Source organism: Hippocampus guttulatus, chromosome 21 (genome assembly GCF_054856545.1).
Source record: "Hippocampus guttulatus isolate MCC_2025c chromosome 21, RoL_Hgut_1.0, whole genome shotgun sequence".
Lineage (NCBI taxonomy): Eukaryota > Metazoa > Chordata > Actinopteri > Syngnathiformes > Syngnathidae > Hippocampus > Hippocampus guttulatus.
Window position 1 is genome coordinate 9,329,873 of NC_141281.1, and position 17,966 is coordinate 9,347,838.

At 47.2% G+C, this 17,966-nt stretch overlaps 1 protein-coding gene and 1 long non-coding RNA gene across 5 annotated transcripts; one reads left to right on the forward strand and one right to left on the reverse strand.

Moving 5' to 3' along the window:
* Positions 1-102: 102 nt before the first annotated feature.
* On the forward strand, positions 103-10,534 carry tnk2a (tyrosine kinase, non-receptor, 2a). 3 transcript variants are annotated; one of them, XM_086102147.1, is made up of 20 exons: positions 103-252; positions 2,275-2,437; positions 2,515-2,585; positions 3,149-3,358; positions 3,880-4,029; positions 4,168-4,263; positions 4,639-4,820; positions 4,998-5,124; positions 5,233-5,379; positions 5,454-5,548; positions 5,653-5,847; positions 6,290-6,381; positions 6,466-6,510; positions 6,578-6,843; positions 7,865-8,071; positions 8,307-8,887; positions 9,598-9,733; positions 9,807-9,902; positions 9,970-10,097; positions 10,326-10,534. In XM_086102147.1, exons 2-20 carry the CDS (start codon positions 2,275-2,277, stop codon positions 10,330-10,332), a joined length of 2,994 nt encoding a protein of 997 aa, XP_085958273.1. In that variant the 5' UTR covers positions 103-252; the 3' UTR covers positions 10,333-10,534. The 3 variants fall into 3 exon arrangements, with proteins under 3 accessions (XP_085958273.1, XP_085958270.1, XP_085958271.1); XM_086102144.1 differs by lacking the exon at positions 103-252 and adding an exon at positions 1,607-1,747; XM_086102145.1 differs by lacking the exon at positions 103-252 and adding an exon at positions 1,607-1,747 and having other exon boundaries at positions 6,469-6,510.
* A 573-nt stretch (positions 10,535-11,107) lies between these two features.
* LOC147187029 (uncharacterized) lies at positions 11,108-14,763 on the reverse strand. Of its 2 annotated transcripts, XR_015099030.1 has the most exons (5): positions 14,469-14,763; positions 13,466-13,606; positions 12,661-12,803; positions 11,560-11,653; positions 11,108-11,466 (listed from the first exon to the last, which is right to left on the reverse strand). It is a non-coding gene; the product is annotated as an uncharacterized LOC147187029 (long non-coding RNA). The 2 variants fall into 2 exon arrangements; XR_015099031.1 differs by lacking the exons at positions 11,108-11,466; positions 11,560-11,653 and adding an exon at positions 11,915-12,453.
* Between the last annotated feature and the right edge of the window lie 3,203 nt (positions 14,764-17,966).

Below are 17,966 nucleotides of genomic sequence, written 5' to 3' on the forward strand. Positions count from 1 at the left end.
CCGGGTTTTGCAGCGAGCGACGACTCGCGGTGCCGGCGGAGGAGGGTGGCGACAGTCCCGTTCAATTTCCTCTCATTTGCTGATAAACCACCGCGTCCTGCTTGAGAGATGCCGCAGGGAAAGACAAACGACCCCGTCAAGTGGTCTTGAAGCCCACCCACACTGGTCGGTTGATGCCGTTTCCGACCACGGATTACTAAAACAGTAGAAATAAAGACAAAATGATGACAACAACGTGACCGGTGCGATGTGGTAAGTTCCCATGTGATATTTTCATTAAACCACATGAAAATAAAATAAATGTGTTACGTGCACATTTATATGTGTTCGTTTGTTATTATTCGTAGTATTTTTACTGCCGTTGCTCTTGTAGCTGGCGGTGGATGTGGGGTCCCGCCTCCAGCCATACTGACCTCTTGTGACTCTTAATCGAGTTGCGATACAGTTTTAATACAAGAGCGCTTGTGCAAGGTAAAACCAGACTAATCGTGTTTTTCCTTTCTGGGGACGCAGAAGCATATTGGTGCGTCCCGAGTTAAAACGCATGGACGCTTCAGACACTGGCGGCTCGGGAGTAGATTTAAAGATTAAACAATTAGCGTTAGTCGCCTTGGAGAACAGACGTGTTACAACATGCGGTACTGCACTAACCTGCAATACAGTGGAAATAAGATCGTATCAAAAAATAATTTCCCACATTGAAATGAAGTGGAAAGATTTCATTCGGCCGTTGTAGCCCCACCCCCAAAATAAATTTTTGTGACGTTTCTATTAAAATATAATTACTAAAAACATTGAGAACGCGGACACTGTTATATTGTCACGTATGAAAAGCGCTCGATCAATAAAAACAGTTTGACTGATTGATATATTAAAGAATCTTGAAGAAGCCTAACTTGAAAATCACACAGTAGCTTGTGTTTGGCAGCGAGGAGGCGTGGCTTCTGAAATGACGTCGAAAACTCGACAAATGTATAAGAATTACAGAATAGTTTTTAATCATTTTAGTATTTATTCATGAACGCAATGCTAGTGAAGGGTACTATTTGCATCTGAGTTAATTCATTTCTACACACTTAAACAGTTATATACTGTATATATATACCTGTATATAATAAATCGATGAGCAACATATGGCCAATTTATCCAGGGCTGCTATATTTAGAGCTTTGGCCTATTTCAAACCTCATTTGAGGGTGCAGATGCGTTCATGCACGAGGGAGCCTCCAGCCAGTGGTCGCCATGGTAACTGTGGGGGTGGGGGAGTGGTGTTCTGTATGCATCGAGAGAGAAATACTACATTCCAGTACTGTATCACACATTTCATAACACCGTTGTGTGTGTAACATTCACCTGGATGTGCTGCACTTGCTGCTTGTCGCTCGCCGCGTCTCTTAAGTGCATCCTGGGAAGTGTCCTTCTCTCCATCCATCCGTTTGCATCCTCATTTGCCTCCTCCTCCTCCTCAATAGCTCTCCTGAATTATTTAGCGAGGCGGCCAAGGGGGAAGCAATGGAGGTGGCAGTGGGACGTCGTGACTCAGCAACGGCCAGCGTTTTGATGAGAGGGCGCGGCGAGAGAGGGGGGACGCAAATTTGTCTTTAGGTGGATGAGATTAGAAGTCGAGCGGCAGATGGGGGACAGCTACGTGTATCGGAGACTCCCCTACGCCAGGGGAGGAGAGGAGGCCGACGAGGAGGACGCGGAGGGGAGAGCGAGGATGCCTGAGAATGCCGGGAGACAAATGGTAAACGTGGTGGCGGATGCACACAATGTGTGTGTGTGTGTGTGTGTGTCTTTCCAGTAGTTACCTCCACCAAGGAGGTTTTTATCAGCAGGGCTTTGTCCATTTGCTCTCGATGTCATTTTATCGATTTGAGTGACGTCCACTTTTCTTCCTCTTCTGGTCGCGCCTTCTGGAATATGAAGCAGTGATATTACACCGAGTTTTATTGGGATCTGATCCAAATTGGGCGGCAATCTAAATGCAACTTAGAAGCGCTGATGTCAAATCCAATTGGATCAGGATCTGAGCGAGATTGTACGGCAGTGTAAATGTCACTCAGACACTCCAATGTAAAATGAAGTTTGGTTGGGGTCTGTAGCATAGAAATTCAGAAGTCAAATCACGTTGGACCACCATTGGATTCAGAATGCAAAACAATGTAAATGCAACAGAACATCTAATATAAAATCAAACTGAATCAGGATGAGATCCAGATTGTACAGCAATGTAAATGTAACATTTACTACAACGTGTGCGATTGTGTGTAGATGCAGGGCGAGGAAGGCACGGAATGGCTTCTGGAGCTGCTGACGGATGTTCAGCTGCAACAGTACTTCTTGCGCATCCGCGACGAACTCAACGTCACGCGGCTATCGCACTTCGACTATGTCAAGAACGAAGACCTGGAGAAAATTGGCATGGGGCGCCCAGGTCAGGCCGCAGACACCCACCCGCCGCGTACCCCCGGCCGTGTATTTTTCACGGTGGTATGCTTCGTCTGTTTTCAGGTCAGAGGAGGCTGTGGGAAGCCGTCAAGAGGAGGCGAGCGCTTTACAAACGCAAATCCTGGATGAGCAAGGTTCAGTACAACGCACAAACACAGTACCTAAGGAGCTCAGTCCAGATCACATTGCCCCACCTCTTCCAAGTTTGGCAAGAAGGGGAAGGATACTGAACTGGAGTACATATTGAAACACTAACTGGAATCAGGTTTGATCGGGATCTGATCCAAATAGCGCTGCAAAGTAGATGTTATGTTCAAGCGCTAATGCCAAATCAAATTTCATTAGGATTTGATTGGGATCGTGTACCGAGGTAGATGTCACGTAGAATCTGGAATGTCCGGTCAAATTTTAATCGGGATCTGATCCGCAATGCACAGTAAGGTAAATGTAACATACTAGAAGTTCTAATCTCAAGTTTTATCAGGACTGGATACAGATTGTGTCGGGATGTAAATGTAACATAACATAGAAGCTCGAATGACAAGTAAATTTGTTAATGTAAAATACGAGCGCTACTGTCATACTGACTTTGATCGGGATCAGATTCAGATTGTACCGCAATGGGAATGTAACGCAGAAGCTGTTTCGAATCAAGCGGAATCAGGTTGAGATTCTGATTGGCCAACCGACTCGACAGGTGTTTCCTGTGAAGCGTCCCGACACTGACCCCCAGCCGACCCTCACGCTCGGGGCGACGGCGTCCGGCGGGTCTTCGTCCGCAGGGGAATCGGCGGCCTCGCTCACCTGCCTTATACGAGAGGCTGAGCTGCAGCTGTTTGAGCGTCTCGGCGATGGTACCTTCGGGGTGGTGCGCCGCGGCGAGTGGAGCGCCCCCAGCAGTCAAGTGGTGAGACACAAACTTACAATCAGTGGTGGAAGGGAACAACTGCCAAGACTTCATTAGTGGATTTAAATAGAAAATTTTAGGTGCAATGGGAACAGAGCCCCCGAGGCAAAGTGCAAAAATTTGTAATTGAAAGCCCTTGTAAAAAGATTGTTTTCGATAGATACAACAAGATGGCATCAAAGTACTGCTTTTATCGAAATGAAGCTTTTCCTACTCCAGTACTTTAGCACATTGCGACGCCAAAGCACTACTTTCATCTAATTGAAGCTATCCAACCAACTTCAACACAGTTCCTTGGTACTAAGATGCTACAAGATGGATGAACTGAAGTTCACACAATTCAATTCAACATAGCTCCTCCGCATGAAGATGCCAGAAAATGGTGCTGAAGCATTACTTTTATCTAAAGCTCAACTCACTCAGGCACCTTTTGTCCTGAAGTACATTTCAGTGTGTCTCCTCTGCTCATAATGGACTATGAAAAACAGCAACCAACCCACATTCGTTCATTGATCTGGCAGCTGTCTGTGGCGGTGAAGTGTCTGAAGGCCGGCGTGCTGGAGTCGGACGGCCTGGATGACTTCATCAGGGAGGTGAACGCCATGCACTCCCTCAGCCACCAGAACCTCATCCGCCTCTACGGGATCGTCCTGACGCAGCCCATGAAGATGGTGAGCGCTGCACAACGGGATTCAGCAACCAAGGGAGAATGCGTATCCCTGCAAAGTCAACAAATAGGCACATTGTTTGTTTTTAGTTCAAATGTTCCTGTTGTTTTCGAACCGAAACTGCGGTTCTGCTGTGCCCAGGTGACGGAGCTGGCTCCTCTGGGCTCCTTGTTGGACCGGCTGAGGAAGCGTCAGGGTCACATCCTGATCTCTTCGCTCTGCAACTACGCCGTGCAGGTTTGGTGATGAACTCACTCATTTACCTTCATTCTGCTGCTTTACTTTTTAAACACTTGGGAGTATTTCATTCTTTCCATCACAGGACGATGGGCACGCTATCTTTACCCGGGGTGTCGTTAAAGAGATAAACAAATATGTATTTCTTATTTTAGCACAACAGAGAGTATTTTAAGGTTCATGGTCCAAAACTTTCATCCTTCCATGACAAATTGACTTTAGTCTGCCGAATGTTTAGATTTCGAATGAATGCGACTGTCAGCGATTATTTAGTTGCGGGAGGTACATACTCCTCCTAGTGGCCATATCTAGTACTGCAGCACAACATGATTAAAAGACTTAGTGAAGGCAAAACTAAAGGGTCCTGCTGTGCAGGTGGCGTGCGGCATGGCCTACCTGGAGCAACGGCGCTTCCTCCACCGCGACCTGGCAGCCCGCAACGTGCTGCTCTCCACCAACGAGACGGTCAAGATCGGCGACTTTGGCCTGATGAGGGCGCTGCCGTCTCACGCCGACCATTACGTCATGGAGGAGGGCCACAAAGTCCCTTTCCCTTGGTGAGATTGGCCACCCTTTTTTACCGTCACGTACTTGTGGAGAGCACACCTGGCACCGCTCAAAGGGCCTCTGCTCAACTTCAAATAAAGTTCAGTTGTTCTAGTACATCTGTATGGGTCAGACCATCCTCACCTGAAGAAAACCGTGCAGGGGTTTCTTCTTCGATTTCCCTGCAGGTGCGCTCCAGAGTCCTTGAAGACTCGCACTTTCTCGCATGCGTCCGACACCTGGATGTTCGGGGTCACTCTGTGGGAGATGTTCACCCACGGGCAGGAGCCATGGCTTGGCCTGAATGGGAGTCAGGTATCGGGAATAATCAAATGAACACATCAAGTGGGAAGACATCCTGCTGAAAACTCAACCGAACGCTTCCTACGAGGCGACGACTTGAACTTTTCTGACCTCTGGCAGATCCTCCACAAGGTGGACGTGGAAGCGGAGAGGCTCTGCAAGCCGGATGACTGTCCTCAGGACATCTACAACGTCATGCTGCAGTGCTGGAGCCCCAAACCCGAGGACAGGCCCACCTTCGTGGCCCTCAGGGACTTCCTGATGGAGGTGCGGCGACAAGGTTTGGGTGTCCTTGGATTCTTTTTGTCTGCAGTGCTAACGGGAACGTTGTGGCCGTTCAGAGTACGCCTGCCGAAATGAGGGCCCTGCAGGACTCTGCGGAGGACAACAAGCTCCTCATTCAGATGAATGATGTCATCACCATCATTGAGGGAAGGTCAGTTCACAGTTATTTCTTTTTTTTAATTGTTCTTTTTAGATGCCAATTCTTTTCTGCTCATTGAATCAAGTTTTGCGGACGCACTGTGTCTGTGTTTCCAGGGCTGAGCATTACTGGTGGCGAGGCCAGAACCGGCGAACACTGCGCGTGGGCCAATTCCCTCGCCATGTGGTGACGGCGGTGACCGGCTTGTCGGCGGACGACATCAGCAAACCGTTAAAGCACTCGTTCATCCACACGGGCCACGGCGACACCAATCCGCACAGGAGCTGGGGCCACGCAGACCGCATCGACAGGTCGGGATTATTCGTCAAATTCTTTGATGGGATGAATCGAAATTACAATGGGGCGGCACATCTGATTGACAAGGGGGTGGGATCTGAATCCTTCCCCAGGTACTCCGGTTTGGTCTCAAAATCGTAACTTTGTTGAAGCCCCTAAAATTGTCCCTATGCACTCTTTCTGTGGAGAATTTTGTTGTTTTTGTTTGTGTTGACTGGATAACCTTCCTTATATTGCCACGATGGGAAAATTTGCAATAGCTATGTTGATGTATTCTGTATATTTATGTATTAAATGCGCCGTCTTGTTCCTATGCAGTTACATTGAACATCCACTAGAGTGCAGTGTTTCACCATAGACAACAATATACCGTTGATCACATTATTAGGTGCACATTTGGAGGTTTGTTGTCAAGAACGGCAGTTTTGTGATCATGTGAATCCTTTCCTTATTCAGTCTCTATTTGGGGAACCCCATGAAGCCTCCTGATGTCCTCGGAATGGATCCTTGCACCTCGAGGCCGACCAAGCTCCCCAACCGGGCCAAGAGTAACTAAACCACCATTTTTTGGCAGCATTTATGTTTTTTTTTGGTTAGCCAATTGTCAGACACCAACGAATTTACTTTGACAGAAGAACCCCCGCCTCGTCCTCCTCAGCCCGCGGTCCTTCTCAAGAGTAAGTGTCCCCTCGCCCCACATGTGAGGATGGCCGCCATGTCGTGACGCTCAGCGTGTTTGCTCAGAGCCCTTCTACGACTCGGTGATGGAGGACTACGACGACAACGAGGAAGACGCCATCGCCGCCGCCCCGGTATCCTGCACTCGGACCGGCGCCAAGCGGCTGGGCGTGTCGCTGGGCCTGAAGCTGCGCCCGTGGGAGAGCTGCGGCACCGGCCGGACGGACGCCAGCGAGGTGTCGCTCATCGACTTCACGGACGACAGCTTCAGCTCCACCACTACGCCCTCACCGCTCACTGAGACCTTGCCACTCGACCAGGATACGCTCAAGGTGCGCTTAAGACAAGTTGCCGCACCTTCTTGAGTCCTTGAGTGGACTTTTCGGCTCTTCTCCAACTCTATATTTATTCTTATTTGAAATCAAATGCTTTTTTATGATTATAGCACCTCACCCCCACCCCAACCACCACCACCACCACCTGAGTATCCGATTCTCAAAATCTGGCACGTGTACTCGTCATGACAGAAAATTAAATAAAGAAACAATAAGGTGCTTCACACTTCTGCACTTTTATGGTATGGTCATACCTGAATGTACTGTATATTTCAGACACCAAAGTCATTGTTACCCCTCACTAAAGCCTTCCCCTGAAAACATCTTCATGTTGAGCTGAAAGACAAAAAAACAAACAAAAGAAGGTTAAATCTGAGCAAAAACATATTCCGGGATCCCGCTGGGGTCTGTGTTCGCCCCCCTGCCCCACACACATACACACACCTTGCCACCCCCACTGTTTGGCCTGGAAATGTCGTAAGGCGCCTTCTTCTACTCGGATGAACACGATGTGACAAGATGGCGCTCATTGATTGGCGTGGCGCTCCTTCACGCTTCGATGCTTCACTTTGTCTCGCGCTATTTGCAAAGGTCTTACATCAGCAGCAAAAAAAAAAAAACAGTAAACCTTGGATGTGCTTTTCAGGGTGCACTGTCTTGTTGCTTGGGGTGCTTAAATACTCTTGACACTTGACAGGGGACCATTTGGGGCCCCGGAGGCCCTGCAGAAAGTGCAAACAGTCGCCCTGTAGATTGGACATGAAGGGGAACTAATGGATTTCTAGTGTATTCTATTTCTGACAGCGAAGACGTTATCCTTGGTTTTTTTGCGCAATCACCTCGAATGAAATACAGCTAACCCTCGCTGTTCACATTGCCAAGAGCAAATGTGCTTGAATAACAGACTCACCCTCATTTTTTAAAATGATTTCTCTATATTGCAGATTTTCTGTCATTCTAGATCAATCTGGAATATTCTGAGTCCTTATGATGTAATTACGTGTACATCATAATTTAGGACACGCCTTCCATCCTGGACTGGCCCCTCCCGCAGCCGGCCTACGACGAAGTGGCGGCAGAGCTGCAGGACCAATCCGAGGACCAGGAGGTGCGCTCCATCAACAAGGGGCTGGCTGAAGAGCTCCTGGCCACTCCCGCCCCCGGCGCCACGTTGGCTCGGAACGAGTCGCAGTCGGCCGACCTCTTCCAAGAACTCCAGCGAGAGGTGCCAAATGCATTTATTGGACGCTGAACCAGGTTGACTCCATGCTGGCCATCTGTGTCCACTTTCCTTCCTCTTAATTATTACCCCCCTCCCCCCCAAGCATTTTAGCTGTTTTCATGTACAAGTTACAAATCTTCTTCGTCTGACTCGAAAGGTAGCAAACTCCAACAAGGCCTGAGGGTTAAGACTCAAGGCGTCATGCTGTGCTCCTATTTGTTTTTTGTGTCTGACAAAGGTGATGGTGAAGCTCCAGGTTCCCATGGCGACAGGCCGCTCGCTGCCCTCTTCCCCGCTACCCCTGCCGCTGGCCCCCCTGACACCTCACCGGCAGATCTGCCTGCCGCCGCCGCCCTCCTCCAGCTCGGAGGACCGGCCTATTCTCCCACCCCGCAGCCCGGCACCGCCGTTGCGCCACGTCAAACACGGCCCCGCAGCGGGCACCACCCACCCGCGGCACAGCTCCATCTCCCTGGAGCTGGAAGACGCGCCCCCTCAGCTGCCGCCACGGGACCGAGCCCTCTCCCAACCGGGCTCCCGCTCATCTTCGCCGCTCACTCTGGCACCGCCGCTGCCATCCTCGCCACCCGTGGTGCTCCCTCCGCCACCACTCTCAGTATCCCCTCGTCGGGCCTCAGGCCTCCTGGGTCCTCTACTGTCCTCCTCGGCCTCGCCTCCCAAAGTGGTGCCATCGTACTTGCCCGGCTCCTCTTTGGACCCTCTGGCCATGCACGAGGCTCATGGACCTTCCTCGGCGATTGATAGCTCACAGAGCTCCGCCCGCACCCCGTTGCCAGAGCGACCGGCACTACTGGATAGGTATTTATCCGAAACCCTTTGCACCGACTCATAGGAGAGGTGGCAAACTAAGCAAATGTGTATACTGTACATTGAAGTGAAAATGATTATTGATTTATCATTTTAATTTTGACCACAACTGGGAGAAACATGCCAGTAAATGCCGGCTCAACCTAAAAAAAACCCGTATACGACCAGTGTAAAAGACGGCTTGTGTCACACAGTGCAGTAGTAGAGTGTGAAACGGGCAAATTCAGATTTGTGCCGTTATAGCGCACACAGGTGATATTTTGAACCGCAGCTCGTGTACAAAACAAAACATCAACTCTGCCAGCGCAAGATTCACTCGATCCGAGCGTTGCTTGACTGACCGGCTGGGATATTCCAATTTTTAGATGAACCGAAAAATATAATCGCACCTTAACAGGTGAACATGTGCACCTGTTAACATTCAGTACCAGCCAACTCTAGACCAAGTCTGAAAAGACGTTTAAAAACGTCTTTGGGGGTGAATGAGTTAAGGTGACAGTGCATTTAAATTTGAGGCTCATCCCAAAACCAAATAAGCCAAAACATTTTGTGAGTAGCGTCGGTCAGCCTGCAGGCATAATAACAAAAAAAATGATTTACTCACCAGCTAACTGAAAGATTGAATTTTCAATAGATAAGCAGAATCTGCTAAATGTCCGCTGCAATAGCGTCTATTTAATCTAATTGTTTTTGTTGATCAGATACGGAGCTGCCAATATGGCAACGGTCAAACCCATGATTCAGCATCCCGCCAGAGCCAAGCCCAACTCCTCCTCCAACAACAACACCGGGCGCGCTGCGACCGCCCCCGCCCAGCAGGAGCTGAGTGTCGCACAGGTAAGAAACCGAGCGCCGTGATTGTCCTGACTTGCTGAATGATATGATTGATTGATGATTGGACCTTCATCAGATCCGAGAAGCCGTCCACGGTGTCACGCTGGACGAGTGTCAGGCCGCCTTGCAAGCTCATCACGGGGAAGTGCAGCAGGCCATCAACCACTTGAAGGTACTGCCTCGCACATGGTCGCTTTACAGATGCCATGTGATGATTTTATTTTTGTCTGACGACAAAGGTGGAGCAGTTGTTCCGCGTGGGCCTGCGCTCTCGACGCTCCTGCGAGGCACTACTGCGGCGCTGCCAGTGGAACCTGGAAGACGCCAGCTCGCTCATGCTGGACACATACGGACCACACTGCAACAGGTATCACCGATTTTTTTTTTCTTTCCACACCAGGCTCTCGGAATGTAGCTTGTTTTAAGGGGATGGTCCCGACTTGTGAAAATTAGCAACAGCTCGCCTAGAGGAGGGATGTTGGTGTTTCAGACAGTAAGATTGAGTACCTCATGGATCTGTCGTAGGACCCCCTCAGTTTTGTCTCAAATCCTTTGCGTCCTTGCTTAGACCTGAACCATTTTGTTTTCCTGGCAGGAAATGACAGCAGCACATGGCGAGGATGACTCATCCACCGAAGGACCAGAGAATGTTCATCTCTTGCATATCTGTACTGTGACGTGCTGCTCGCGCCTCCTTGTTGGTGCATTATTCCACAATGGAACTGCTTATTTATTTTCATTCATTTCAGACAACACTGTAAAGCGCCATTCAACAAAGGTGGAAATAAAAGTGATGTGAGAGAATGATGTGCGTCACTTCATGCAAGAACTCTGCGGTGAGGGGGTGGGGGGGAGTCTTGTCTGAAGCACCCCCCTGGGGTAAAAGCTGTGACCTTTCCATGACAGGACAACAATCTCGGCCTGGCTCACATTGATCGCAGTGCATGGTTGCGGCGTTGGATCAGTGTGATCCCTGGAAAGCCTTTCTGATCCGCAACAGCACTAAGCACTCCGCAGCGCTCACTGGTACTGTGACACACATCCTCAAACACACAGTGATTTACAGAAAATAAATAAATAACAGTATTAAAAAAAATAGAAATTGTTTGTGCAACACTACTTCGACGCAGATGGAAACGAGCGAGACGGTTCATATGAACCTCACTTGACTGATTCGATAAAGTGAATTTCTCAAATCGCATGCTTGTGATTAGCAAAGGGGAGGAAACGAAATGCTGAGTCATGGCCAACCGGCCGCGTCCTCAACTTGTGGACTCCTCAAACTTCCAGGGTCATGTCATGTATGTTGCGTGCACATGTGACGCTACTTAGCCCCCCCGCCCCCTACCGATTATCTCGCGTAGTTTTGTTCATTTCTACTTTGCAAGTTGGCAAGAACGGCGACCGCAATGAACATGTGCAGGTATCCCGATGATTATTTTGTTTCAGACATCTACTCGTAATCTGTCTGGACTTGACATAGCCATCACACAAAAGCTGGGAAGGAGCAATAAAAAAATAAAAATAAAAGAATGCGTGTTTGGAGGCCTATTGATTTAATGGGGGAAAAAAATACATAAAGGGTGAGCCTTGAATGTGAGGCAGGAGCAGCGGAGGCTTTTGAATTTTTTTTTCTTTTCTTAAAAGTGACCTTGGTGAGCGTGCGTTTGTGCAGACATCGCAGCTTCCGCCGCCTGTGTCGCACGATGGGAGAATTGGCACAGGACTGTTTGACCCTGACGATAATGACAAAAGAAAGCGTTAGTGTCTTTTCAGAGCCGCTTGTTGAGCATATCTGCTTTGTGAATGCTCTATTTTTCCGCACTCACTTTTCAGCCACATGCGACCTCGCCTGATGCAAACGTCATCTGTAAAGATATTCTCATTTTCTCCCAGCCAGTCGATTCCATTTAACCTCAATGGCTTTTGAAAGAAGAGCCAAACATTCAAATACGATTCGTGTGTGAGTGAAAGATCCTCCTCCACTGCTTCTTGACTGCAGGCTGAATAGAAACTTTGAAATTGATTTCCAATTGGCCTTGCTGGAATCAATTGCGTGTAAATTAAGTGTGTCCGTCGCTGTAATACATTGGGGCAAAGTCAGAGGTTAAGAGGGTACACTTGATCACATGTGCAAAAAAATTTAAAGATTGAGTGGACCTGTGTGTTAAATTGCATTGGTGGGACAAAAACAGTGATGTTATGTATCAGTATCTCGGACAATATAATGGAATCCATAATGGCCAAAAGGACCCTAACATGACAATGCTTGAATGTAAAAAAAAAAAATACTAATAATAAAATAAAGCATTTTTTTTTGTGTGTGTCTACTCTTGGAATATATGCCTACCAAATTTTGTGCTTAGCGAAACTGCCCTTGGGGCTGATTTTTCTCAAAAATATTTGAAGCAATCTTGGAAAATGAGCCTTAAAAAGGCCATTTTAAGCCAAAACGACAGGCTTGCTGCGCCGTTTCAGACACGGTGTCAAGAGATTGTATTTATTTTTTTTTGGTGGGGGTGTACTAATGCTAGACATCTCTACCCAATTTCATGTTGATGATGAACTGCCCGTAGCTGAATTTTCAAAACACATTTGAAGGACTTATTTACCTGGCTGCTTCAAAGCAAAATGACAGACTTGCTTTTTGTCTTTTTGGTCCTAGACTTTTTTTTTGTGGGTTGAACTTAGCCACTCTTGTGCACAACTTTTCAATTCCTTTTCTTCTTGTTGCCAGCGAGAAGGCCATCCAACATGCATATACACACACACATCAATATGGTAGACTTACACATTCATTTATCTTTCAAATTTTTGATTTTGTAGGAATGTGCATGTCTAAAAAAAAAAATCTAATTTCAGGTTGAATATTTGAGGTGGAGATGTGAAGCACACATGACAGATGAACATCAGTAAGAGAGGGTCTGTACCTGGATTTGTTGAACTTCTTTTGTTGCTCCGGACATAGCGGCGCTGCAGAGTCCTCCAAGCACTCTTGAACGAATTCCCCCTCCGGAAAATGGCTTTGTGTTCTTCGCGATGTTGTGGGCTGTCACAAAGCTGGTCTTGGTTGCTGCTTGGTAAAATAGCCTTGTTGTTTATTGAGCTTCGTGAGCAAATCTTCGGATATCTGCACTCTCAACCTCAGTCAAATGTCTGTAATTTTTTCGCACGCTTCCTTTCGTAATGCCGACTCACGTTATACGCCTTCAAGATGGCGCCCGGCTCAACACACACTAAACACACGGGTTTACGCCTGATGTCGGTCAATAAATATTAACAGTCCGTATTTTCTTGAAACCACGGGATTCAGCGTCCACTTAAAATTTTTTTTTAAATGCCCAGGTATGCTCTTAACTCTTTCAGTACCAGCCAATTCTAGACCAAGTCTGAAAAGACGTTTAAAAACGTCTTTGGGAGTGAATGAGTTAATTGATTCATTCTCCTTAATCATTTTCATTCCCACCGAGATTGACATCCTTCTTGACATTGATCGGGTGTTTCGAAGTAATAAGACAAGCATCTGAATATTTACACTAAGCGAGAGCGTGGGAGAAAAAGGCGGCGGCCGAGACCAAGTGACTCATCTGTGAACTGTAGAGCGATCGATAGTGTCAAGTGAGAGAAGAGAAATGTTCGTTCCCCCCCCAGGGGGCTCAGTAAAAGCACCACAGGAAGACAAGGAGCAAGAGCTCCTCCTCAAAAACAAAAAGAGGATGGGCTGCGATTCTTCACCTTTATGGATGCGTTGAAGGCCGAGCCACTTTTTCAAGTCCAACTCTTTGTTGACTTTCTGGAGCTCCATCAGTTGTCCCTCGACGATGTCAACGTTCCTCAGACTCACACCTCGAAGTTCCTCAGGAAATCCTGACCCAACTTTTCCATTGTCCAAAAAGATCGAGACAAGTATCAGACATATACAATTTACTTGAGTAATAATCTTTTTACGCGGACACACTACGATGTCAAACTACAACATCCCACTCTGACTTCACGCTATGACATCACAGTACCAAGCGACATCACTGATGTCATGCTACGATGTCATGCATTTCAAAATACGATGCGAAGGGCGAAGCTACGTTGTCAAAAAACAATGACCCACTACGATGTGATGCCCCGACGTCACAATAAACGTCACGTTTTAATGTCACGCTAGCGTCACACGACAACGTCAAGCTCCCCACGGCATGTCAAACAACGTCATACTATTTACACCACAGTGCACTCTAACGCTACGACGTCATGCTAACGCGGCCTTCCAATGTAACGTTAATGTCATGCTAGGACGTCAAGCTAAGCTTCAACGTCACGCTAGGACTTCACACTACCCTGTTAAGCTACTATGTACTGATACATAGTCAAATGTTATGCTATTAGGTGGTGCTACGGCGTCACGCTAGCATGTCCGGTAAGGATGTCAAACTACAAAGTCACATTAAGTTGTGAAACTACGATGTCCCGCGACGTCGTCACAGTGCCATGTCGTGCCACGACATCACACGACGACGATACGCGATGTACATGACGACGATACGCGATGTCACACTTTGATGTCCTGCCACGACACCCCATGACAATGTCACGCTAATGCTATTTACGTAGCTAAATTTTGTCCTTCAGCCACGTTTCCCTGCACTTGGTAGCCCCCCCCCCCCCCAAGCTTCTCATGTCCTTTTTTGCACTTTTGTGTTTACAGTGTGCCGTTGCACTTTCTGCAAAGAAAAAAAAAACCTACCAGGTGTCTTCCAAACAACACAGCGTGCAACGCCTGTCTCGTCCGGTCGAGGCCCGGGTGGCTAATGGGGCGGACAAAGCGAGACAAATAAATTGCCTCCTGTCAGGTCAGCGTCCCTTCGTCATTCCGAGTGCGTGTGTGCAAGCGCCGGGTTGTTGACTTTTCACGGGTGCCAAAACCATGTGCCAACTCAGCGACCTGGTGGGGATGGTCTTTTCTTCATCCCATCTTTTTCTGTCAGCGGATGAACAATTGCGCTCATTAGGACTTAAGCAGGACGGATGATACAGTTAGTTTCGTGGGACACTCACTGATTTTTAAGTGATTTTTTTCCCCTTCCATGTTTGTTTGTTTTTTACAGTGTACAGCCAAGTCCCAATTTAGAGTTGAATACATGAATAAATACATTTGAAAAAAAAATGCAGCTAAATGTATACACCAAAAATTATCAACGTTTTGATCGTTTGTACTGACTTTGCAAACCGGCAGATCTTCATGTTTTGCAAAAGTTACAAATGTTCTGCTGATTTTCAATGACGTCGCCATCCAAGGTGCTTTGTGATAGTCGTTATCCAGTATTGATATACTGGATCCAGTATTGCTATCGTTATCGTTATACCTGATTGCATTCACAACGAGTGCTTTTTGGGACTTGATTTTATAAAGAAAAAAAAAGGAAGCTCATTTTTGAAAGAGTGATGCTCAAAAAAGATTCCTGAAGTGACCACCCTCATCACAAAATATCGGGCTGGAGGGGGAGGGGGGGAAAAAGGCCAATTTGGAGGAATTCTGGGATTTGAAAAGCAGGTCGTAAAAGCACTTGACAATCAGGCGGAAAGGGGACGATCTCCTGTATCTATTATTAACGACATAGCCAGTAGGGTCGACAATTTTTTATTTATTTTTTTAAAGTCTGTGAGGCTTGTGATTAATTCATAAGGTGGCATTAAGGCAACCAAAAGTTTAGTTGTGAGAGAGATGGAGTCTGCTGAAAAGAAAATAGCTTCAGGGTACTTCTCACAAAACTTGCAAGACTCAATTCAACACCCAGCCAACAACAAGGAAAGTACAAAGGTGCGAAACAACGGCTTTGTCACCCCCCCGGACTTGAACTATAAGTCATGTAACAGCCGACGTCACGGAGCAAGAAGTGACGCCGACGCGCATCCCCTGTCTATTTACATGCTAAAAACACACTTGAACCATGCGGCGGTGGTTATTTTGGGACCTGTGGCGCGGCGGAACCATCAAAGGAACCCAACAAGTGAGCGAGAACAAAGCAACACAGGTGGGTGGCATGTAAAAAATGACACGGGGTGAGATTAAAAGCACGACGTTTCGTCATGACTCGCGCTGACGTCTGATGAAATTCGTCTCGTTATCTCCCGCCTGGTGTCGAAGAATCAAGCCTTCCTAGCCTCGACTTTTAACACCCCGTGTCGAGCCACAAACGACATTTTCACAACTCGGTTCCCCTTCTTCCTCGCACCTTTATCGGAACTAGCGATTCTTTAGCTAGCATCTCTTTGCCTTTCTCGTTACCCGCCCGTGTCTCATCATTCCACGTGCTTCCTAGCCTCGATTTTTAACACCAGCGTCGAACCAGAAATCACATTTAGCGGCATAAGGGTTTACCGAGCCTTGTGTCAGACACCCGTGTCAAAACCATCGATTCCTCATCCGCTTTCTTGTCTCCCTTGCGTACATGCCCCGTGTCGAAACGGGACGGATTTTTGAGTATGGCACCCGTGTCTAAAAAAATAACAATAAAAATTCCTTCCTTGCCCTTGTTTGTCAAAATTGTGGCCAAACCGGTGCATACTTGCCTTCTCATACGTCACGTCTGTGTCTCACTTGTATCAAATCATTGTGCGCCGCAACTGCCGAACCAAAATACCAGAGCGTCAATTCCTTATCTCTCACGTCGAACCGATCAGCACCTTTGGCCTCGTCTTCTTTTCTCCATCCTCCTTCTCCGCTGCCGTCTTTTCACCTGTGTCTGCCCCCCTCCGCTGGATTTTGAAATGCAATTTGTTCCAGTCTGTACAACTCAATGAAAAGAATCAATGGCAGGTCAAGAGGTCATCAGTATGTGTTCTTTTTTGTTATCCGTGAATATGCAATTAGTCTGGATTCACGAAGTCCAGAGTGTGTTTTCGATAAGCGAGGAGGAGGCGGCTCACGTGTCCTCTTGTTTCGCGCCTATTCCCCCCCTCCCCCCAGCTTGACCCTCTTGAGGGGTTTTGGTAAATAGCCGAGGTTGATGCGTTTGCGTCACTTCACGACGCCAACGATTTTGAATGGATAAGCAGGCGGCAAGGACGTTAATTAACACCGGGTTTGGCGGATGAATGATGGCGCCGTCCCTCCCTCGCCTTTTCACACTTCGACTCCTAATGGCTGAAGCACTTTGGAGGCCAATTGTGAGAAATTGAATTGAGATGATGTCCAAGTTTTTTTTTCACCCCCCCATTTTGAACTCATTCACTCCCAAAGATGTTTTCAAACATCTTTTCAGACTTGGCTGGTACTGAATGAGTTAAAAGTCTCAAGTTTGTTGGGCCTTGTGTGAGTCGTCTTAAGCAGCATTAGCAAGGAGGACAGCATGTGCTTTGGTTGCCAGGGACCACATATTTCAAACTTTTGAGTTTGACTGAAAGACAGCTCAGGTCTGGCAGTGCAGTGAGCTAGTGATTAGCCCATCTGCCTCGCAGCGGAGAGGTTCTGGGTTTGACATTGACAGGCGACCAGTTAATTCTTTGTCTCTCCCGACGCTAAGATTGACAGGCGGGCAATCCTCCCATGAAGTAATTCTTTTGAATATCTATGCAATGTCCTTCAGTGGCACATGTGAAAATTAAATATGACCTTAAGCTGCTGCAAACTACAGCACACAATGTAGCAATTTTGTGATTGATGACGTTGATTTCCACAAGGCGTGCGGAAATAAACTCCAACTGTTTTATTTGTTTTCCATTTTAATGACATTGTGCTGCGCCGTGTTGGAAGGAATGCATTCGGGTTACGTCTGATATTAAAGGCAAAACAAAACAAATGTAAATTTGCCTCTCAGCGAATCGCATGGCCGCTAATTGAATCTGTGAATGTTGAGCACACGTGTCTTTCGCTGCAATGGAAAAGAACATTTGCATTAAAGATGATTCTCCATTTGAGAGATATTCAATGAATAATGATTAGTGCCTCTTTGACTCGTCCTGTTTTTTTTTTCCTCTACATATTAATTGCTGATTTTGGGGACCTGACGATTGCTGGAAATTAATTAGATTTCCACGTGAGCGCATCCCAGTAACGTTTGGGCTAGCAAGTACACTTAGAACTGGCTTGTGGAAACTTATTATTAAAAAAAATAATACAGTGATCCCTCGCCATTTCGCTTTTCGTTTATCGCGGCTTCAGTGCATTGTAAGTTCGCAAACGGTCCGTGAGAAGCAGCGAAAGTCAGCAAAACAGCAGCGAGTCATATAGAGCAACATATAC

Excerpts from the sequence above, each read along its gene's own strand:
- tnk2a (XM_086102144.1), top strand. The coding sequence starts at position 1,610 with ATGAGATTAGAAGTCGAGCGGCAGATGGGGGACAGCTACGTGTATCGG. Across the intron at positions 5,380-5,453 it reads TCAGGGACTTCCTGATGGAG|AGTACGCCTGCCGAAATGAG; the intron begins GTGCGGCGACAA and ends GTGGCCGTTCAG. Across the intron at positions 5,549-5,652 it reads ATCACCATCATTGAGGGAAG|GGCTGAGCATTACTGGTGGC; the intron begins GTCAGTTCACAG and ends CTGTGTTTCCAG.